The 24,733-nt window shown below is 39.5% G+C and overlaps 2 protein-coding genes across 2 annotated transcripts; both read left to right on the top strand.

Moving 5' to 3' along the window:
* Positions 1 to 7,317: 7,317 nt before the first annotated feature.
* On the top strand, positions 7,318 to 8,277 carry LOC140070073 (olfactory receptor-like protein OLF3). Its single transcript, XM_072116404.1, has one exon. The coding sequence runs from the start codon at positions 7,318 to 7,320 to the stop codon at positions 8,275 to 8,277; it is 960 nt and encodes a 319-aa protein (XP_071972505.1).
* A 4,988-nt stretch (positions 8,278 to 13,265) lies between these two features.
* On the top strand, positions 13,266 to 14,231 carry LOC140070072 (olfactory receptor-like protein OLF3). The gene has a single exon (XM_072116403.1). The coding sequence runs from the start codon at positions 13,266 to 13,268 to the stop codon at positions 14,229 to 14,231; it is 966 nt and encodes a 321-aa protein (XP_071972504.1).
* The last annotated feature ends 10,502 nt before the right edge of the window (positions 14,232 to 24,733 follow it).

The following is a 24,733-nucleotide window of genomic DNA, read 5'->3' as shown; positions in this document are numbered from 1 at the left end:
GTTTAAAACAGAGGACCAGGTACATAGAGTACTATAGCTATAGCCAGTTGGCCCTGGTAAAAAATAGCCAGTTTCCTCTGCTTTAGTGTACAAAGAGGAGGAGAAGGAGGACAATGAGGAGGAGGAGTGCATACATTATTCAGGTTTAGCTTCTTTCACCCAGTGGAGAATGGAAATCCTGAGAAATCCAGGCTTTATTCATCTTGATAAGCGTCAGCCTGTCAGCGCTGTCAGTCGACAGGTGTGTATGCTTCTCGGTGATGATGCCACCAGCTGCACTGAAAACCCGCTCAGACAACATGCTAGCGGCAGGGCAGGCAAGAACCTCCAAGGCGTACAGTGCCCGTTCGTGCCACATGTCCAGCTTTGAAACCCAGTAGTTGTAGGGAGCTGTGTGATCATTTAGGACGATGGTATGGTCAGCTACGTACTCCCTCACCATCTTTCTGTAAAGATCAGCCCTACTCTGCCGAGACTGGGGACAGGTGACAGTGTCTTGCTGGGGTGACATAAAACTGGCAAAGACCTTGTAAAGCGTACCCCTGCCAGTGCTGGACAAGCTGCCTGCTCACCTACTCTCCCTCGCTACTTGTCCCGCAGAAGTACGCCCTCTGCCGCTAGCGCTGTCAGAAGGGAAATACTGTTTCGGCTTGTGCACCAGGGCCTGCTGGTATTCATGCATTCTCACACTCCTTTCCTCTCCAGGGATGAGAGTGGAAAGATTTTGCTTGTACCGTGGGTCCAGGAGAGTGAATACTCAGTAATCGGTTCTGGAATAAATTCTTTGAACGCGAGGGTCACGGGATAGACAGCCTAGCATGAAATCTGCCATATGCGCCAGAGTCCCAACTCGCAAGAATTCACTCCCCTCACTGGCCTGACTGTCCATTTCCTCCTCCTCCAACTCCTCCAACTTCTGCCCATACACGCTGAACAGTGAAGGACTGAGCAAAGCTCCCCTCTTCTGTCTCGCCAACATTCTCCTCCTCTTCCTCCTCATCCTCCTCCACCTCCTCCGATATGCGCTGAGAAACAGACCTAAGGGTGCTTTGGCTATCAACAAGGGAATCTTCTTCCCCCGTCTCTTGTGACGAGCGCAAAGCTTCTGACTTCATGCTGACCAGAGAGTTTTTAAACAGGCCAAGCAGCGGGATGGTGAGGCTGATGATGGTGGCATCGCCACTGACCATCTGTGTTGACTCCTCAAAGTTACTCAGCACCTGACAGATATCAGACATCCATGTCCACTCCTCATTGTAGACTTGAGGAAGCTGACTGACCTGACTACCAGTTCTGGTGGAAGTTGACATCTGGCAGTCTACAATCGCTCTGCGCTGCTGGCAAACTCTGGATAACATGGTTAATGTTGAATTCCACCTCGTGGGCACGTCGCACAACAGTCGGTGAGCGGGCAGTTGGAGGCGGCACTGCGCTGCCCTGAGAGTGGCAGCATCTGTGTTGGACTTCCTGAAATGCGCACAGATGCGGCGCACCTTCATGAGCAAATCAGACAGATTGGGGTATGTCTTGAGGAACCGCTGAACTATGAGATTTAACACATGGGCCAGGCATGGCACATGTGTCAGTCTGCCGAGTTGCAGAGCTGCCACCAGGTTACGGCCATTGTCGACGGCACTGCTGCTGTGCCTAGAGCTACCGACTGATGGCGCCATGCCCACGGATGGTAATTCGGAGGAGGAGGTGGAGGAGGGCTGGGAGGAGGCATAGTAGGCCTGAGAGACCTGGACCGAGGTAGGCCCCGCAATCCTCGGCGTCGGCAGTATATGACCAGCCCCAGGGTCAGACTCGGTCCCAGCCTCCACCAAGTTAACCCAATGTGCCGTCAGCGATATATAGTGGCCCTGCCCGGCAGCACTCGTCCACGTGTCCGTGGTCAGGTGGACCTTGTCAGAAACGGCGTTGGTCAGGGCACGGATGATGTTGTCTGACACGTGCTGGTGCAGGGCTGGGACGGCACATCGGGAAAAGTAGTGGCGGCTGGGGACCGAATACCGAGGGGCAGCGACCCATGAGGTTGCGAAAGGCCTCGGCTTGGGTGTTTTGGTGGGCTGCACTGTACTTCCTCTTCCGCTCCAGCGTCTGGGGTTTGGAGAGCTGAACGCTGTGCATGGAGACATTGGTGGATGCTGTGGATGATCGTGGAGGCGAAGGTGTGGTTTTTGCACGGGAGGTGTTTGGGCCGGGGTCCTGGGCAGGGGGCTGACTAGCAGAACAAGCAGATGACACAGGGGAAGGAGCAGTGGTGTGCCCGGCCGGAGGTGAACGGCCTTGGTTCTATTGAGTGGGGTGTTTAGCATTCATATGCCTGCGCGTACTGGTGGTGGTTAAGCTGGTAGTGGTGGAACCCCTGCTGATCCTGGTGTGGCACAGGTTGCACACCACAGTCCGTCGGTCATCCGGTGTTTCTTTAAAGAACCTCCAAACTTCAGAAAATCTAGCCCTCGCCATGGGAGCTTCACTACTTGAAACATTTGGCGCTTATGCACCATCTTTGGCCCTGCCTCCCCCCTGACTGATTTTGTGCTGTGTCTGATGACTTTTAGTTTTGAAAAAAAAAAAAGAAAAGAAAAAGCAGACTTTGCCTAATTCAATCAAACCCCTAATAAATTGTCCCACTTAGGTGTTTGAGATGGATATGTGTTTCACTAAGAGCTAAATACAACGTTCGGAAGTCTCCCTGCAAATTCCTCACAATATGGTACTAGCTGCACTACTAGTGTCAGCAAGGCCAGCCACAAGAAAATCAACAAAATATATATATATATATAACGCTATTGTAGGCCTAAGAAAGTCGGTTGGGTTCTTGTATGCCTAGTTTCTAACCTACACTGACAGCACACAACAACTGGATTTTAAGTCACTTTAAGTTTTGAAAAAAAAAAAAAAAATCAGCAGACTCTGCCTAATTCAATCAAACCCCTAATAAATTGTCCCACTTAGGTGTTTGAGATGGATATGTATGTCACTAAGAGCTAAATATAACGTTCGCAACTCTCCCTGCAAATTCCTCACAATATGGTACTAGCTGCACTACTAGTGCCAGCAAGGCCAGCCACAAGCAAATCAACAAAATATATATATATAACGCTATTGTAGGCCTAAGAAAACCGGTTGGGTTCTTGCATGCCTAGTTTCTAACCTACACTGGCAGCACACAACTGGATTTTAAGTCACTTTAAGTTTTGAAAAAAAAAAAAAAAAATCGTCAGACTGTGCCTAATTCAATCAAACCCCTAATAAATTGTCCCACTTAGGTGTTTGAGATGGATATGTATGTCAATAAGAGCTAAATATAACGTTCGCAAGTCTTCCTGCAAATTCCTCACAATATGGTACTAGCTGCACTACTAGTGCCAGCAAGCCCAGCCACAAGCAAACAAAAATAAAAAAAAAATGTATAACGTTATTGTAGCCCTAACAAGGGCTGTTGGGTTCTTGTAGAATCACTCCTGCCTAACACTATTCTAATATACCAGCAGCAGCTCTCTCCCTAGCGGCATCCAGACAGTGAATGATGCGAGCAGCGCGGGCAGGGGCTAGTCTATTCCAGGGTCACCTGATCTGGTCAGCCAACCACTGCTATCGACGTGTAATGGTACCACGTCATGCTGGGTGGAGTGCAGAGTCTCCTGGCTTGTGATTGGCTCTGTTTCTGGCCGCCAAAAATCAAAATGGCGGGAGATCCATTTTCTCGAGTTGGCAAAGTATTCGTCTGACCAACGAGCAGTTACGAGTACGCTAATGCTCGAACGAGCATCAAGCTCGGACGAGTATGTTCGCTCATCTCTAATACTTATGTATTCAATATCCTTTTTTTCACTTCTCTATTTTAATAACTTTTTTTGAAGTGTTGAAAATGTTCCAAATCCGACCAGTAGGCCTAATGTTTTCACTTACAGGAATGCTATTGACAGTACAAACTTTCTTATTTTCTATTGACATAAAGTGATAGTAGTTATATGAAGGGTTATGAAGTTTATCCCCAGAGGGAATGTTCATCTTATATTCCCGAGAGCAGAATGTATGTTATGATCAAACTTTAATTATTCTCAGGCCAATTATCATTGTCAATAATGTGTTATATAAACCCCGTTCTGTAACCCTCGCTCCTGCCCCACCTCTATGGAGGCCTCTTCACTATTATCTTAGTCTGGAGTAAGTAACATTTTATGGGAAAAGTCTTAGGTTTCGTCGCATTTTTCATACAATTACCTTCCTCTTTTTCCTACAGTAGATCAAAATTTCCAGTTTCTACAGCTCCAACTATAAATAGAAGATTTGCTTCATCTGCAGTAAATATTTCCTGGATAGTGTTACATAATAAGCAGTATTTCTGATTTCACGTTTAGGGGCATGAATGGCCCTGATTGGAACTCCTGCTGATACAGACTTGTACATTGCCTGCCTGTCACAAGACCTAGCAGTCTAGCCAGGGGCGTGACTACCGGGATAGCAGTGTCGGGAGCCCCAGAGTCTGGGGGTTTGAGTGTGTATTGGGTGTAAATATGCTGTATGTGTGTATGTGTATATGGTGTGTATATACTGCATGTGTGTATATGCTGTATGTATATGTATATGATGTGTGTATACTGCATGTGTGTATATGCTGTATGTATGTATATGATGTGTGTATACTGCATGTGTGTATATGCTGTATGTATGTGTATATGATGTGTATATACCGTTTATGCTGTATGTATGTATTTTGTGTGTCTATAATGTAGGTATCTATGAATATAAATGTGTGTGCATAGGAGTGTATAAATGTGTGTGATTGTACCTCAAATTAGTGTAATAGGTGTATATATGCTGTATGTGTGTGTATGTTGTATGTATGTGTATATGGTGTGTATATACTGTTTGTGTGTGTATATGCTGTATGTATGTGTATATGGTATGCATATACTGTATGTGTGTTTATTCTGTATTTGTGTATTTGGTGTGTCTATACTGTATGTATATAAGGATATAAATTTGTGTGTATATGAGTGCATAAATGTGTGTGATTGTACCTCACATGAGTATATTGGGTGTTAATATGCTGTATGTGTGTGTTTATATGTGCTGTATGTGTATATGCTATATTTGTGTTTTTGATGTGTATACTGTATGTACAGTATATAAGAAAGTAAATGTGTGTATATGAGTGTATAAATGTATGTGATTGTACCTCACATCAGTGCTGAACCCATAAAGAATGTTACTTTAAGGGGAGAATGTGGACAGGAGGACAATTAGATGCCCACCAATATTTACCTTGACCACCATAATATGTAATATTTAGGATAGTTTTTCATATTAATTTACTTTTTGAAAGGGAGGTGCATTTGTTAATTAATTAGCAGGTTGTTTTTATTTAAATCAAAAAAATGTTACAATTGATCTTTTTTTTATAAATTTATTTGCCTCTTTTATTTTTATTTATTGTTATTTTTTATTTCTGTATTCAATTCAAATTATTACCCTCATCCACAAAGCTCTGCACAGTGTTCCCTACCTCTTTCATCTTAGTTTATTGTCCAGCCCATGCTCTTCGATCCTCCAGTGGCATAAGACGACTTTCTTCCTTTAGTCAAACCTCCCACTCATATATCCAGGAATTCTTCCGTGCTGCAGGAATTCTCTGGAGTGTACTACCTCAACTATCATTCTCATAGCTAACTACCAAACTTTCAAGGAAGGACTATCATATTCCTTAACCTCATTCAACTTTCAGTTTCTTTGCTCTAAACATCCACCGATAACTTCTCTTGTCTATGCAATCCCTCATCACCTGATACCATACCAAAGGTTTCTCAGCAAAATGATGCACCCTGGTTTCTTTAAATATCGATAGCAGTCGGTCACTGGTACCTTCACCATCATCTATCTATCTATTTATTTATTTAATTATTTTATTTCCGTAAAGAATGCCTGGGCCATAGTACAAGTCACCTTCTGTGTCCCCCCTTCATCCTCATAGACTGTAAGCTCTTGTGAGCACGGCCCTCATCCCTATTGTTTTATCGGATTATGTCTTTTTAATGTCTTTTTTCTTGCAAATCATTTAACAAAGGACATATCTACAATACAGTGTAAATATATATTCCGGTTCTGGTAAATTCTCAAACAATGGTCTGGCATTGACTATATTGTTGCTGCCAATATCCCGAAAATGGTCGGCACTCAAAACCAACACTCACTATATTGTTGCTGCACTTATTTTAACCCCTCACTCTCTACCTCCCCAAAGAAAGCATCAAATAGTCTCTCTTTCAACCCATCACACCACACATTCCCTGACATCAACCCCTCTCTCTCATTACCCCCCAAAAATCGCCTATGTAAAAATCTCCAATGTAAAATTCACTGTAAATTTCCAATGTATCTTTGATCTCAGCCAAAATACTTGGTCTATTAGTTACGAAATATCATAAAAACTGCAAAAAACTTCAAGTAAAGTCCACATACAACATCCAGTCTGCTTAAATAGGACATTTCACCAACCTAAATATCTTAAAGTGAAAATACCATCATGTAGGGACTTATATACTGATTCAGGGGCACTTTGAATTTTCCTCTTGGCCCCCTACATTCCTGAGATATGAGCCCCGGTGTCTGACTCTTCAATTTGCCATATTGTCAGAGAGAAGGAGCTGTAGCACAGGTGGGGGTGTGAGTATGCTAATATTCTCTGCCACCATCCAATCGGCATACGTGTCAGACAAGCAGAGTTCTGCCTGCTGCGTGCTCCCGACATATTCTTTCTATACTGCTGGGTATGCATAGCTGCTTGGCTCCACTTGACACATGGGACACAACATGATCTCAGGAGATAAGGCCGTATTCCAACCCAGTGCTGGCAGGTTACAGAAAACAGGAGAGCAGACGTCACAGAGTAGGAGTCGTGGAGCGGCAGAGAGGTAAATATGAATCTTTGCCACCCCTGTGCTATGAGCCAATGGCCAAAAATGATAGATGGGGCACTAATATCCCCCCTTTGCCTCAGTAAACCCCCCTGGCAACTGGGTGCCACAAATTCATACTTACCTTACCGTCGGTCCGCGGCTTCCGCTCTTCTGTCTTCTGTGACCTGTCGGTGTTGTGTTGGAACACAGTGTGATCTTAAGAGATCGTGATGTGTTCCATAAGCTGAGCTGAACCAAGCAGCTGTGCGTCAGATATTTCCCTCATACTGTGGAGAGATGCACTTTATTTCAAATTTATTTTATACATTAAAACTTCTAATGTATAATCAGGTATAAATAATAACTTTTGGTGTTGATTGTAACCTTTAGGTTTCCTCTGACAAGTGGAATGAAATACATGAACGAAACATCTTCATATGAATTTATCTTGATTGGTCTTTCCACTGACCCATCTCTACAACCGTTATATTTTACGATACTCTTGATGATGTATATGGTCACTCTAACAGGGAATATTTTGATCATTGTAGTGGTAAAGACTGAATCTCGACTGCAGACCCCCATGTACTTTTTCCTCAGTAATCTCTCACTTATTGACCTTTGCTTTTCTACCACTATTGTGCCTAAACTTCTGGTAAGTACTTTGGCTGAAGACAGGAGCATTTCCTTTTGGGGATGTGCCGCTCAGATGTATTTCCACCTCGCTTTAGGAGGGACTGAGTGTATTATTTTAGCACTCATGGCCTACGATCGCTATGTGGCCATTTGTCATCCCTTACACTACAATTCTATCATGAACTTAAAGCTTTGTCTTCTTCTTTCTGTTGGAACCTGGTCTTTTAACTTCTTGAACTCCATTTACTACGCATACATCACTTTCCGGTTGCCCTACTGTAGGTCCAGGCATGTGAATCATTACTTCTGTGAGATGCCTCCTCTTTTTCGATTATCTTGTACGGACACTTTAATGGATGAAATAGCAGTTTATATCTCTGGTGGGATTGTAGGACTGTGTTCTTTTGTGTTGACACTTATGTCCTATGTTCAGATTATTTCAACCATCCTGAAGATCCGCTCAAGTACCGGAAGGCGCAAAGCCTTCTCTACATGTGTCTCCCACCTTTCTGTGGTTTCTCTATATTATGGTGCCATTGTTTTCACATATTTACGTCCTCGGGGAAGCTACTCTGTTGATCGGGATAGAGCTGTCTCCATTCTTTATACTGTGGTTACTCCCATGTTTAACCCCATTATTTATAGTATACGGAATAAGGAAGTCAAGGGAAGTGTGAGGAAACTATTTGTCAACCGATTTACTCAGTCTGAAGACCTTCATTTCAGTCACTGAATTCAGAAAAATCTAAAAATTTGTAATAATGGACAGGGATTTTTTTTTACATTTGTAGTCCATCTGACGCTTACCCTACAAATTCAGCATAAGCCAATGTGTATACTATAGCAAATTGTGACAATGGTGATACTAAAGAAAAAATTGGACCATTGACCTTAAAGATTGAGTACTACTCTAAAATGATAAGAATAAAGATTGTTTATGGTACGTTAATCACCAATTTGTGTTCCCTAAACAGCACACCACGTGGTAAGCCACGGTTCTGCAAGCAAATTTAACATTTTTTAAATTAATTATTATGAGAAAGACTACAATAAAATGATCGGGGCCAAGTAGAGAAAACTGTAAAAACATATGGGTGAAACCATTAAAAGTATTTACTTAACATTACTAAATGTTTTATAGTGTTTTACTGATATATAATTGTAAACGTGTCTATTTTTAACACCGTAATGGAAAATCAAAAGTTAACAACTGATTTCTAAGAATGGAACTAGTTTACATACATGATTGGAAAAGAAAAGTTTATCCCACATAACGAGGACATTTAAGGGTTTTAAAGTACATTCCACCAGGTAATTTTTATCTACCAAAAACAAAGACAAAATTGAAAAGCCATGTCCACAGAACTCAATATGCAATGTTTTATGAGATTTAAGGACCCCCTTTTAAAAGAAAAATTGGATTAAAAATAACTTACCATACAAGTTTATTAGTATCTCAGATTGTTTTGGAGGAAATATGGCCCACTCTTCTATAACCCTTTGAGGAACCAGCCACAATGCAATCTCAGTGATCAGAACCCCCTGAGAACAACAGGTGGAAAGGTAATCATGGCAGGAATCCCCAGGAGAAAACTAAAAGATGGCTGCAGCCGTGCTGACCATGGCATTTAGATATTGGATATTGAAACTCACTCCCAAGCTTCCTAAAACTGATTCAGCTTCAGTGACAAGCTGAAGCGGCAGCAGCTCACCGATGGATATATCCACTGTTTACAGGTTAAAACCATTAAAATAGTAAAAATATATAAAAAACTATATAAATAAGGTATCACCATAATCAAAGTGATCTATAGAATAAAGATAATTTGATATTTTTAGTGTACGGTGTACGACCCCAAAAAATACTCAAAGAAAGGAAACCAAAATTGACAATTTTATTTTCCGCTATACATTCAAGAGTTAATAAATTCTCATCAATAAGCTAATGACCCACTAAAACGAAGTATTTGTAAAGTGCATCTCATGTCGCAAAAAGTTAGCCCTTATTTGTCCAAATTACAAAAAAAAGTAAAGATTGTATAGCCAATAAAAAGTGACAATGCATAATCTGCTCTGAATGGCGCAGCTTCCCTTCGATGCCCTGGCGTGTGCCAATATAGCAGTCACCACCACATCTGGGGGATTGTTATACTCGGGAGAGATTGGGTATGAAACTTGGTGGACTGTTTAGATATTTTTTTCACAGAGATTTTGTACATTTTATGAAAAACACATTTTTAATTTAGTCAAATAAATGTTTATTTCAAAATTGCATCCGATTTTGTTTTAACCCCTGTAAAACAATTAAAGGGTTAACAAACTTCATAAAAGTTGTTTTACGTATGTTAAGGGTTGCATTTTCTGTAAGTGGGTAATTTATGGGGTTTTATATTTATTTGGGAATCCTAAAGTGACTTGAAATCTGGTCCATCAATAGCTGATTTTGTGTTTTTTATGAAAATGGGAAAAATCACACCTAATGTTCAAAGCCCCATAACATTTTACAAAAATAAGAGGATGCATAAGAAACCAAGTTCACATAAAGCAGACATTCGTTTAATGTTAGCTATCAAGTAGTTTTGCTGTTATGACTATGTATGGAAAAAGTAGAACATTTTGAATCTCCAAAACAGCAAATTTTTCCAAATTTTTACCCAATATCCATTTTTCTATAAATAAACGCAAAACAAACCACCAAAATTTTTCAACTAACATGAAGTACAAAGTGTCACGAGAAAATAATGTGAAAATCACTTGGATATGTTAAAGCGTTCCGAAGTTATAACCACTTATAGGACAGATTTGAAAAAATAGGCCGTGTCAGGAAGGTGAAAAGTGGCTTCGGCGTTAAGGAAATGGAACATGGCAGCTCCAGAAATTTTATCTTTGAATTTTTCATAATTCATTCTAAAATGTTGACTATGTTTTGACATAGTTGTACCGGGTCATAAGAGATTAATTAGAAAAGGGCATTTGATTGCTTAGCACTCCACTGAGTATATTGTATCTTACACAGTAAATATTCTCAGCTCAATTTATTAGGACTATAATATTATATATAAACCACGTTTTGTACACATAGCTTTTGTTCCACTTCATTTAAGGCCATGAATTAGTGAAGTTGTCCCTCAGACCTGGGTTTTGACTTCTACCATACTAGAGGTATCTCCTGTTCCAACGATGGAGAAATCATACCTGTAAACTGGGGAGAAAATACCTTAGCTAGAATACCCTGCCCAGGACACAAATTTTTGGGACTCCATTCTAACCCAGCATTTGACTCCTCCATCCTCTATCTACTCACATGAGGAAATACCTTTTAGCTGTACAGAAGGAAATGAGAAACAACTCGGAGCAAAATGATGACATTATTTGTCTACTATAGGGTTTATTGGCCAATTGACTCCAGATAGGTCCACCCTTCTGGACCCAGCACAAGGCACAAGCCCTGTGTATCAGCTTTGCTTAAAGTGCCCATTGTTATATGTAATTTTGGCTTATAATGTATGTTATTCCTTTAAAACACAAAAATATATCATAAAAGATCAATATATTTCACTGTATATGAAATGTTGTCAATGTCAATAGAATGTTACCTGTATAACCAAATTATATAGTATGTGAGACATAACAGAGAATTAAAAAGCTTCTGGAAAGTCTTCAAAGAATTTAATATTCTAAATACAAGCTTTAATACAGAGAGATTTTTTCAGTTCCAATAAGTTAATGCAATGGGTAAATCATAACGACGTGCAATGCCAGATCGATCCCAGTGCTGGGTATTGTGCCAACTTGTATATTCGTTGGGTATGCCAAAAGAAAGTAAGTTATAAGAAAATAATTTTTAAGGTGATTTAAAACATTTTTGCGAGACTCAACTTCTAAACTGTGTTGATTAAACTCAATTTCCCTACTTCAGATGCCTCCAAAATGTTCTGTAGGTGAGTTTTTGGTAGACTATCGGGCACAATGAAAGTTGAAAGCTCATCATTGGAGGTCAGAAGAATTTTTGAGATTTAGGTCATTGTGAAGAGAATTGTAAAATACTGAATACATGAAGCTTTGCTACTAGAAAATTATCTTCTGTATATTATACATTATTAGGATCAACGGACATGCTGGTAGATGGGAGATAGTCCTGCTGAGCTTATGTGGTTTCTGTGAACACTAGAATAATATATCTTGGGTTGTTCTTTTAGGTTTCTTCTCCTTCCTAAGTTATGATATTATTTACTTGTTTTTTTCATTATGTGTTTTTATTTCTGAGGCTTTAGCTGTTTTATTTGTTTGAAAATGTTAGTAAAAATGAATCTATATACCAGTGGTGACGAAGCTATGGCACGGGTGCCAGAGGTGGCATTCAGAGCCCTCGTTTTGGGCACCCAGGCCATCAATATAGCACTCGACATAGAACTCAAAGAATCATCCTTCAGTCCCAGGCGACTCAAGAAATGCTGCTCTCAGTAATATTTTAAAGCAACACATTCTTGATTTCTTGGGACTGCAGGAAGAGGTAGAACATGTGCAAAGGGGAGGATTATCTTTAGAGCTCCTCCTGGCTTCTTCCTATACAGGGGGACCATAGCGAGATACTACAACATTAGTCCAAATTTGTCCTTCTTCTTTCAACTGTTTTGTTGTCCACTAGAAGCCGATATGATTAAAAGTTGTGGTAGAACAGGTAGCAATAAATAACGACTTAAATTGCCGTGCTGGCACTTTGCAATAAATAAGTGGGTTTTGGTTGTAGTTTGGGCACCCGGTCTCTAAAAGGTTCGCCATCACTGCTATATACAGTCAATTAATAAAAAAATATATATTAAAAAATGAAGAAAAAATTATAGTCTGTGAATCTTACTAATAGTCCATATATAGGGTGTCCTGAAGTACTTGCTACACTATCAAAGGACTTGAAGAAGAATTTTTTATGGAGAAAACATGTTGTATAAAATTATTCCCTATATAGTAGATACTATGGATAAAAAAAATATATTTAATTATATTTTTTTTATAACTAGTATAATAAATAGTGACTTTCGTTCTTCTTTTTCTTTAGTTTTTTTTTGTTTTTTTAAATCTTGCTGTTTTATTATGTATTTATTTAAAAAGATAAACACAAATTATTCAAATGTATCTTTTATTTTATGTTAAATACATGTCTTAGGCCATGAAAAGTTCTTGGAAATAGAAAAAACAACTAATTACTTTGAGATGTACCAGCCTCGGCCTGTGGGACACTGAGGGACGGCTGAGTGATTGACACCTATTCTTATTTAAATACTGGTTTATAGGATGATCTTTTTATGGTTCTTGAGACATTGCAATAAAATCGATTCACATAACTTTGATTCATCAAACGGTCATGAGCATATTATATAACATATCCACCACAGGCAGACCAACATTGTAAGGACTATTTTAAGTCATTAAGTAGAGAATCTAGAATTCTAAAACGTAATAACATGGGATGTTGTCTCTGAATTTCTTTAGGTTTCCTTTGAAGCGTGGTATGAAATACTTGAACAAAACTTCCTCTAATGAATTCATCCTAATTGGTCTTTCCACTGACCCATCTCTACAAAAAGATATTTCCCTTGTACTGTGGAGAGATGCAATTTATTTCAAATATATTTTATACATTGAAACTTCTAATGTATAATCAGATATAAGCAATAACTTTTGGTGTTGACTGTTTCCTTTAGGTTTCCTCTGACAAGTGGAATGAAACACTTGAACGAAACATCTTCATATGAATTTATCTTGATTGGTCTTTCCACTGACCCATCTCTACAACCGTTATATTTTACGATACTCTTGATGATGTATATGGTCACTCTAACAGGGAATATTTTGATCATTGTAGTGGTAAGGACTGAACCTCGTCTGCAGACCCCCATGTACTTTTTCCTCAGTAATCTCTCACTTATTGACCTTTGCTTTTCCACCACCATTGTGCCCAAACTTTTGGTGAGTACTTTGGCTGAAGACAGGAGCATTTCCTTTTGGGGATGTGCCGCTCAGATGTATTTCCACCTAGCTTTGGGAGGGACTGAGTGCATTATTTTGGCACTCATGGCCTACGATAGATATGTGGCCATCTGTCACCCACTACACTATGGTTCATTTATGAGCTTAAGGCTTTGTCTTCTTCTTTCTGTTGGAACCTGGTCTTTTAACTTCTTGAACTCCATTTACTACGCATATATCACTTTCCGGTTGCCCTACTGTAGGTCCAGGCATGTGAATCATTACTTCTGTGAGATGCCTCCTCTTTTCCGATTATCTTGTACGGACACTTTAACGAATGAAATAGCAGTTTATATCTCTGGTGGGATTGTAGGTCTGTGCTCTTTTGTGTTGACACTTATGTCATATGTTCAGATTATTTCAACTATCTTCAGGATCCGCTCAACAACTGGAAGGCACAAGACCTTCTCTACATGTGTCTCCCATCTTTCAGTGGTTTCTCTATATTATGGTGCCATTGTTTTTACATATTTACGTCCTCGGGGGAGCTACTCTGTAGATCGAGACAGAGCCGTCTCCATCCTGTATACTGTGGTTACTCCCATGTTTAACCCCATTATTTATAGTATTAGAAACAAAGAAGTCAAGGATAGTGTGAGAAAACTGATTGTTGACCATGTTCCTCAATCTACAGCCCTTTATTGTCACCACTTAATTTAGACACCCAGTAAAATATATTTTGATTTTGCTTATATTTGTGGGCCAAGCATACAGCAACTTGTACAGTATGGTAACACCTAATAATTGGTGAACAGTACCTGGACATTGACTTCAAGTAGGATGTTCTCAGTGGCCATTGACCTAAAAGTCTCACAGAGTGTCATCAACAGGTTGCAACAGAGCCTGGTAAAGTCACAGAAAGTTGTTAAAGCAGGATGAAGAATGCCCCTAATTTTAGGCACCTGTAAGGGAGTGGAGATGTACCCAACTTTTGTGTAAAGGAGTCGTACCGCACACCTTAAAAATAGCTTGTTCAGGTGCTCTGGATAGGGACCCAATCCCATCAATACATCTGATATGGAATCCAGTCACACTGATTGTAATCTTTAAATCAATAGTGTTTATTTTTCACACAGGTGAGTGTAACGTTTCGGTCAAACATTGACCTTCGTCAGACACAATCTGTGGTGTACAGGAGGGAGTCGAGCTGCTATGCAGGCGTTCAGCGCTAGGAAGGAATGGCGGTATCCCAGCGCTCCCAGACCACAGAGCGGTGATACCGCCATTCCTTCCTAGCGCTGAACGCCTGCATAGCAGCTCGACTCCCTCCTGTACACCACAGATTGTGTCTGACGAAGGTCAATGTTTGACCGAAACGTTACACTCACCTGTGTGAAAAATAAACACTATTGATTTAAAGATTACAATCAGTGTGACTGGATTCCATATCAGATGTACCCAACTTTTGTGTCCGACCATTCCAATTCATTCATTAACGAAAGTCAATTCAGACAGAGCAGAAATTATAGCTGCCAATGAGGTCAGAGGAAACTGTTCATAAGCTACTGTTTTTACCTAATAGGGATGGTGTTACAGTGTGGTCAGTTGTGTCTAGTCAATAAAGAACTGCCAGTTTGTGAATTCTACAGTGACAACTTGAATTATCAATATTTATCTATTAATTCAGCCTCTTCATGGATTAAACAGGCCTATTTTTATCTTCGTGGACAGCAATGCACCAGGTCCCCAAGTTGCATCAGTAGGCGGCGGCTGCTGGAGACTGAGGGACCTCAACAGGAGGGAACACTTTCTTCTCACATGAATCTATTCAAAACTGGTCTGTTCTGGTAAGATCAGTAACTCAGAACCTCAATGACTGAGTCATCCTTCAAAAAAGAGGGAGCTGCCAGAGAAGATTGTAAGTCAACTGGTGAACAGCATAAAACACTGGGGTTCACTTACTAAGGGTGTGTGGACCACACAAATGTCATATATTCCGACTATTATCATTTTGCCCCTCATTTAAAAAGGGATTGTGTCACATGCGATCGGATTTTGGCACATCGGCGCAGGGTTTCACGAGACACAAATCAGGGGGCGGAATGTCAAACGATCCGACGGATTCAGACAATGCTCGGGATTTAACATTTAAATTGTGCCACAATACTTGCACCAGGAAGAAGAAGGTGAACTCTGGTGGACCTGAGCGGGGAAGCAACATATGCAGGATCTTCGTCGGACCGTCCGGATCGGGGATCGTGTCAGGACCGGGTAAGTAAATGTGCCCCATTGTCTTCAAGCTGTACTTGATGCTCAAGGTCACATAAGAAGACACTTGCAAGATGAGGAAATTGATTGCTTCCACTGTCATGCCATACTTTTATGATTGAATTGCAAATAATAGCTTGGAACTTCAGGCCTAAAACAATCCATTCACAAAGTGTTTAAAATTTTTACCGATAACTTTCCTTTTTGGCATTGTGTTAACACACACATTCTCCAGGTCAGCAAACTGATAAAACCCCTGCATTTATAGAGGTGGTTACATTTGATGATGATCAATTATTTGTGCACCTAATATACTGAGAGGCCAAAGCATCTTTGTATTGCTGGTGTTTCGGCACTGGCCGGTAAAATCATAAAACAAAATTCAAAGAGGATGTCCTTTATTTCATGACTGGATTTTTCTTTTATACAGTCCTGAAGCTTTAATAACAGTTAGGGTATTCTCTCAAATCGGTAAGAAATTTGGGCAAAAGCTCATACTTTTGAAAACACTGTTTTTCAAAATGAAAAGATTTTTTTAAAATTCTGTCGCTATAATAAAAGGTTATAAAAAAATACAAAGCTGAACATAATTTTTCTGGCTCAACCTTATGTCCTGAAAAACCCAAAACGCCACTGACAAGGGCTTGATAGCCTGAGGGACAATTCACTAATGTTTAGTACTATATAGTAAAGATAGGCATGATATCTGTTTCCTACAGGAGGTTTAAACTATGAGGGAGATTCATCTTTATTTTTCACTTTTCAAAAAATGTGCATTAACTCGACTGGTCAGTGGTGCACTTTGCAGGAAGAAACAGGGCAACCAACTTCTTTTTGCAAAAATTTACACCTTTTTTTCTCAATCCCACAACAGGCAGCGATGTTAGACAGGTACAGGTGCAACTTAATACAAGAAAAATCCACCTAAGACAAATTAGACTAAGGTTGTTGTCCCATGTTAGCATTTTGATTTTTGTAACAGAATCTAAACACACTGGGGCGGCCCACAGCCAATCGCACATGGGTTTGTATGCAAGGGCCTGCGATCTGCCATCAGCATACGGTGTCTTGCATTTACACAAGACACCGGGTGCCGATTGCAGATAACATGTGTTTGCTCACAAACACATATGTGATCAGTCATGGGACGCCCCAGTGTGTTTTGATTCCATTGCAAAACTAAATCAAAACGCTAATGAGGGACAGCATCCTTAGTCTAATTTATCTTAGGTGGACAGCACCCTAAGAAACAAGACAAAAGAAGAACTAGAGTGAAAGAAAATCTAGAAATAGAAAAGATAAATCTCCCCCATTGTTACCAAAACAGACAGACTGAGAAGGACAACTAATCCTAGTTTAGGGAAAAATTGGGCACCACCCTTGTCACCTTACTGTTATTATATGCGCCAAGCATAGTCCAAGTAGGCCGGCTCAGAGATGTACTGTAGAAAAACAACCCATGTCTGAAGGAGTTACGATCATTGGTGGGGACAAACCTTTTTTTAGATTGCTCTTTGGATCATTCATTACAATCACAAAATACATATAAAGCGGGCCATAAAGAATTAAAAATTCTTGCCACTCAGGATAGAAACTGATGCAGATGAACATATGTGAATGCATCCTATGCCAAATCACAAGTGAATCTTAACAAAAAAAAGTGCAATAAAAAGGTTTAGTTCATGTTCAATATTTAGTGTTTTCTGATTTTGACTGACGAAAAATAATGACCTCTTTACTGCAATGTGAATATGACTTTGTTCAGAGATAAAAAAAATTCTGAAAAATTTATCGATAAAATAAAAAAATATTTATTATTATATTTAAATAACTGTAGGTAAAGAAAATGTGGCGTAAATAAAAGGAAACTCTGTACTTACCTTTCCGACCCCCACACTGGCCACCCCGCGCTGGTCCTCTTCTTTCTTGCGACGCTACAGCTCTGTTTGTCTGCGTGCTACCATCGCACACACCATGACGTAAGCCACTTGCTGACATCATAGTGTGGACACTCTATGATGTCTGTAAGCTGCAGACGTCATGGTGTGTGCGACGGTAGCACGCAGGAGCACGGATACAGAGCATTGTAAGAAAGAAGACCTGAAAGGTCAGTATAAAGATTTTTTTCTTTTTCTTATGGGCTGGGAATCAAGGGGGCTGGATATAAATTTTAGGCAGGGGCTGCTGGCTATATACTGGGGGCAGAGGTTGCTGGCTATATACAATAGGGCATGGGCTGGCTATATATTGAGGGCATTGGCTGGCTATATACAGGGGGCAGGGGCTCCTATCTATATTTGGGGGTCATGTGTTGCTGGCTTTATACTGGGGGCAGGGGCTGCTGGCTATATACAAGGGGAATGTGCTGGCTGTATACTGTGGGCATTGGCTGGTTGGCTGTATACAGGGGGCATGGGCTGGCTATATATTTACTGGGAGGCATGGGCTGGCTATATACTAGGGGGCATGGGATGGATGGTTATATACTATGGGGCATGGGCTGGCTGCCTGTATACTAGGGGACATGGGCTTGCAGGCTATATACTAGGGGTTGGCTATATACAGGGGGGAATGGGCTGGCTGGCTATATACTAAGAGGTATGAGCTGGCTGTCTATATATTGGGGGCAAGGGGCTGGCTATACACTGAGGGGATGGGCTGACTATATACAGTGGGTCAGGGGGCTAATAATTTTATGACTCAACAGTATCTATTGAGTACAATATTACCAACTGCACTGGTAAGTTTTGCCTCTTTTTCTCTGTACCTTTCTTTCACCATTTCATCTAGAAATCTATTTTTCACCTAATGATGATTTTGCAAAAAAAAAAAATTAAAATTAAAGACCAATAAATGGCTTGGGGATGTTATTATTTCTGATCCCTATTTTCTTTTGGGAGTAATCAGGATTTGCTTCTGAGATTATTTAAAGTTGAACACTGCAATATATTTGCTCTACAGGAGCTTCCTGCATCATTTTCTTCACAGTCTGTGACAGATATCTCAGCTGAACCAATAAGCCTAACATTGCAGAAGTCCTATAATATCGCTCAACACGGAACCGAACATATTTCACAAAGTTCTAAAGTTTAGAAAACTTGATATATTTGACCTTATAAACTGTAAGTAATTTTTTTATATCATTATTAAAATAATATTAAGTCATCGGAAGCAACAATCCCACCCGAAATGGAGACAGTGCTCCTGACTCGTCATGTCTCTGATATGCGATTAGTGTTGTCATCGAATCTCTGGTGTCACCACTAGGGTTCGGTTTCGAAAAACCCCAGCCTAAAAAGGTTTTTAAAATTTGTGTTCAGCTAAACCCTTTTATCAATAGTTACAAGATATTACTCAACATGAGTGGTAACATTTTTTCTCTCATTGTGTTGAAAGTTATTGAAAAAAAGATACCAAGTGCCACCGTTTTATTATTTTACATTGTAAATATCACATTGTGAAAACTTTTTATATATTTTCAGTTTCTAATAAGATATCAATTTTGTTTTTTTCTTCATATAGGGGAGCACAATTCATCCAAATGTAAATCTCATCTCAGCCTCATTGATTCGGCCACTGTTGATCTTGCAAAACCAAAAATAAAGAACTGTAAAAAGCAAGTGTGGACCAAAATACGCAGTTATTAAATACCGTAGTTGTATTATATGATATTAGTGATCGATATCAAGAAATGGAGTAGTATGGATTCATATAACATCTATCCATCTGCATGGATCCTAACATTGTAGATATTTCAGGCATTGCCCGGTGACCTTACCATTTCTGCTTGCCTTGTATATATTTATAGATGGACAAATGTTGACTTTTTTTTAGGTTTCCACTGATATGTTTTATGGAATACGTGAATATAACATCTTCAAACAGATTTCACCTGATTGGTCTTTCCACTAACCCATCCCTTCAGCTGTTATATTTTACAATATTTTTGATGATGTATATGATCACTCTAACAGGGAATATTTTCATCATCATAGTAGTAAGGACTTCACCCCGACTACAGACCCCCATGTATTTTTTCCTCAGTAACCTCTCCTTCATTGATCTCTGCCTTTCCTCTACTGTCGTGCCTAAACTTTTGGTGAGTACTTTGGGTCAAGACAGGAGCATCTCTTTCTTTGGATGTGCTGTGCAAATGTATGTTTCCCTAGCTTTGGGAGGAACGGAGTGTATTATTTTGACAATCATGGCCTACGATAGATATGTGGCCATCTGTCAACCCTTACACTACAACTCCATCATGAGCTTAAGACTTTGTCTTCTTCTCTCTGCTGGATCCTGGTCTTTTAACTTCTTGAACTCCATTTACTATGCATACATCACTTTCCGGTTGCCCTACTGTAGGTCCAGGCATGTGAATCATTACTTCTGTGAGATGCCTCCTCTTTTCCGATTATCTTGTACGGACACTTTAATGAATGAAATAGCAGTTTATATCTCTGGTGGGATTGTAGGTCTGTGCTCTTTTGTGTTGACACTTATGTCCTATGTTCAGATTATTTCAACTGTTTTAAGAATCCGCTCAAACACCGGTAGAAGCAGAGCCTTCTCTACATGTGTCTCCCACCTTTTAGTAGTTTCCCTATACTATGGTACCATTGTTTTCATCTATTTACGTCCAAGGGGGAGCTACTCTGTAGATCGTGACAGATTTGTGGCCATTTTATATACTGCTGTTACTCCTATGTGTAACCCCATCATCTATAGTATAAGAAACAAAGAAGTGAAGGAGAGTATGAGGAAACTATTTGTAAACTCGTAAGTTTTTTCACAAAACATTTGTGACCATTTTTGCATCTTTTTATATATGATTTTAGTAACTAACCATGTGTTGTAAAACATTTTATATTAAATCTACAAGTTATGACATTAAATGTTTCAACCGTTAATATTTAGTCTTTTGCAATACACAATAGGCAAATTAACCAGTTCTTATTTTAATGTAACTTACTACAAAGAAATGACCAGAATGACCTGTAAAAAGAAATAGACATTAAAATAAAACATTGCCACCAGTTATAATTTGGATTTTTTTTAACATAGGGGCCTACTAATCTTCATTAAATTTTCTGATGATCAAAATAACTTAATCAGGGAATTTAGCATGCTAATTTTCTAGTGGACAAGGCATGTGCAAAGCCACCTTTCTTATTGGTGACCCAGCTCACACGAAAAAGGAATCCTTTATTTACCCAGTAACATTGTAACGTTTCGACTCTTCATCAAGTCTTTGAGATGCTTGATAAAGTCGTAGTTCAGGATAAGCAAGACGTAATTTCAGTAACATTTGGAACTTTAGAGTTTATTCAGATTAGGTTTGGCATTCGAGTTTGGCCGCCTGACCAGGACATATTGCTGGATTGGCGGACGAACGGGGAATCTGGAAAATGGACACCTCTTGCAACCAACCATGTCTGGCATGAGGACTTAATGTAGGGTAGAGGGGAAAATTTCAACATAGTAAAACATTTACTTACCCGGTCCTGTCGCGATCCAGCGGCGCGTTCTCTGACGAGGATTCAGGTCTTCCGGTGATTCACCAAGGTCGTGTGCCCGATATCCACCATGTGTCGCTGCTGCGCCGAGGTCCGCCGGAGTTCACTATCTTCTTCCTGGTGCATGTAAGTGTGTGTCAAGTGACACTTTATTTTTTTAAATCGCGTGATTTTTCCGAATCCGTCGGGTTTTCTGACGTCAAGCCCCCTGATTTCCCTTGCATGCAACCCGGCGCCGATGCGCCGAAATCCGATCGCGTGCGCCAAAATCCCATCGGAATTCGGCGCAAAACGGAAAAAGTCGGGAAACCCCTTAGTAAATGAGCCCCATTCTCTTTTTACTAACACCAATAAGTTTACATATAATTCTATAGGGCATAGTGGGATGTCTCTTATCTCATTCTCTAAGGCCAGATGATAGTTTTGGAAAGTGCAAGTGCTATTACTCTTCATTTTTTAAAGAAGTTTTGGGGGAGGCTTGCGGACATTTATGTGATATGTTTCTATTTATTTAAGTGGGTGTATACTTTTTGTAAAAATCATCAGTTCCTCCATAACATTACTATATAGGCAGATTAATAAGGAATTTCCATCTGCAGTCTGCACAGTGTATGATATATCGAAAAATGAGGTCTTGTGTTAGATGAGGCTCTGTAATGTGTCTCCCTGCAGTGTATCCTGCTCTACACTTAACATATGTAAGTATTGTAGCCACCCATTTGCTTTTGTGTTACAGTGGCTGTGCCATGCAAATGGAGTGGTAGCACTAAAATATTTTTGTCTTTGGCAATACAAATGCTTATTTTTTTTTATTTATTTTTTTTAATTTTCTTTATTCAAATTTTCCATAAATATTACAAAAATCATGAATCAAAAGCAAGGGGTAGTTTTAACAATCACAAGATATCAACACAGTGTTAATTATCAATAACCTTTTAGTACATTTAAAATATGCTATAACTCTCCAATAATTCACTATATATTATTAATATCTGAGATAACCAAATCTGAAATAACCATAACACTTTCACTTATACAGCTCACTTATAATCATCTTAACTACAACAATAAATATTTGATATCATAGTACTATTCTTTATCCTCAGATTTCCTCTTACTTTTTATTTCCTCCTAATCTATCCTTTCCCTCCCTCCCCGCCCCTCCCAGTCAGCGCTAAAAAAATAAATAAATAAATAAATAAATAAAAATATATAATTCCTCCTCAGTTCTCTATATTATCGTCTAACCATCTTTTTTTGCCACCTTTTCTCCTTTCCTAATTCTATATATTTAAATTTTTCAAAAATTTTTATTCTATCTAGTCTCTTATGCCATTCTGCCATGGATGGTCTTTTAGGGGATATTCAATTATAAATCAGTATACAGCGAGCCAACTGTAGTGCCATTCCCAACCATCTAACCTGATGTGAGGTAACAGCGATATCACACATATTTCCCAGCACAAAGACATCTGGTGTCTTAGGAACCGTCAGTCCTGATACCCGGCCTACCTCTATATGTATATCCTCCCAGAATTCCAGTACCACAATACAGTTCCACATCATGTGGAGGAAATCTGCATTTTGTTCCTGGCACTTCGGGCATTTTACGTTCTTCGTTTTCTTAAACCGATTGATCATAGTCGGGGCGTAGTACAATCTATATATTATTTTGAACTGAATCAAACTAATTGCTTCTGAGCATACAATGTTCATAATTTGGAGGATGTTCGTCCAATGTTTATCCGATAACACTCCAATATCTCTTTCCCATTTTCTTTTACTTATATGTGTGTCTGGTTCTCTTATATTGTTTATAATAAATTTATATATTTTAGATAATAATTCCCCCCCACCCTAACTTTCCCCAAAAATTCTATTATATTGTGATTCCCTATCCTTAGACTCTGCTTATCCCTCAGCTTCCTTATTCTATGTGCTAACTGAACATAATAAAAATAATTTGTATCATCAATATTATATAATTCTTTCACTGTGTCAAAGGGAATTAATCTACCATCTACAAACATCTGTGAAATACATTGGATTCCTTTATGCTCCCAGAAAGTCCTCCCGTGAAAATTCTCTAATTCCTTCAATCTCACGTTCTGCCATAATGGTGAGAATTTTGTGCTATTATTTATTTCATATTTTTTTTTTATCCATTCCTTAGTTCTTCGAAAACAACCACATATTGGTAAACTTCTAAGTGCAGATTGATTCAAACGGCCTGATTCTAATAAAACTATTCCATTCCTAGTGTCTATTCCCGCTACACGTGCTATTTCCCCAATAACTAATTCATCAGCTCCACCCACCACATATTGTAATATTGCCGATATAAAATACAAAAAGAAATTAGGCAGAGACCATCCCCCCCCTTACCCTTTGGTTTGTAAAATACTTCAAGTTTAATTCTTACCCTCTTCCTTCCCCATATAAGATCATTCATTAACCTCTCAATGATTTTAAAAAATTTACTCTTTATCCAAATAGGAGTAACTGTAATAATATACAGCAACTGGGGCAGAATAATCATCTTTATAAGTGCCATTCTATCTACCTGTGACAGTGATAATTTTATCCATATAGATATTTTTTTTCTCACCCATTGTATTAAAGGAAACCTACCATTTAGAATGGTCGGTGTAAGCTGTAAGTACCGAGCACCAGCTCAGGGTGAGCTGGTGCCGGTACTTACTTTTGTTAGTGTTATAAACCGCGGTATCGCGGTTTTAACACTTTTTAAACTTAAGAGCAGAAGAGGCTTCGGGCAACATCTCCGCGCACAACATCTCCGGTATTTCCTATGTTGGCGCGCGCACGATCGTGCGCACGCAGCGCCAAAGCCTCTTCTGCTCTAGAGTTTAAAAAGTGTTTAACCTTGATACCGCGGTTTATAACACTAACGAAAGTAAGTACCGGCACCAGCTCACCCTGAACTGGTGCTCGGTACTTACAGCTTACCCCTGCCATTCTAAATGGTAGGTTTCCTTTAAAAGAACCAGATTATTATCTATATAAGTGCTGGGATTCTCTGATACTTTTATGCCGAGATATTCTATACACTCTCCTCTCACTAAAACATTCAATTCATTAGTGTCATCCACTTTGAAGTCAGCCAAAGGGAGAATGTGTGATTTTGACCAGTTAACCTCAAATCCCGAATTCTCACTAAAACTCCGGATGGTATCCATAATCGCCCGGACTGATCTCTCTGTCTGATTGACTATGAAAAAGACGTCATCGGCATATAGTAAGATTTTATTCTTCGAACCACCACAACCCCATCCAATTATAACCTGATTATTCCTACACCTAATTGCCAGTGATTCCAAGAATAATACGAACAAAATAGGGGATACTGGGCATCCCTGCCTTGTCCCTCTTGATATTTTAATTTCATCCGACAATCCCCAGCTTGTTCTAATCCTGGCCATA

The sequence above is a fragment of the Engystomops pustulosus genome, chromosome 7 (assembly GCF_040894005.1).
Source record: "Engystomops pustulosus chromosome 7, aEngPut4.maternal, whole genome shotgun sequence".
NCBI classification, from domain to species: domain Eukaryota; kingdom Metazoa; phylum Chordata; class Amphibia; order Anura; family Leptodactylidae; genus Engystomops; species Engystomops pustulosus.
This window is presented reverse-complemented; position numbering and strand designations above follow the sequence as displayed.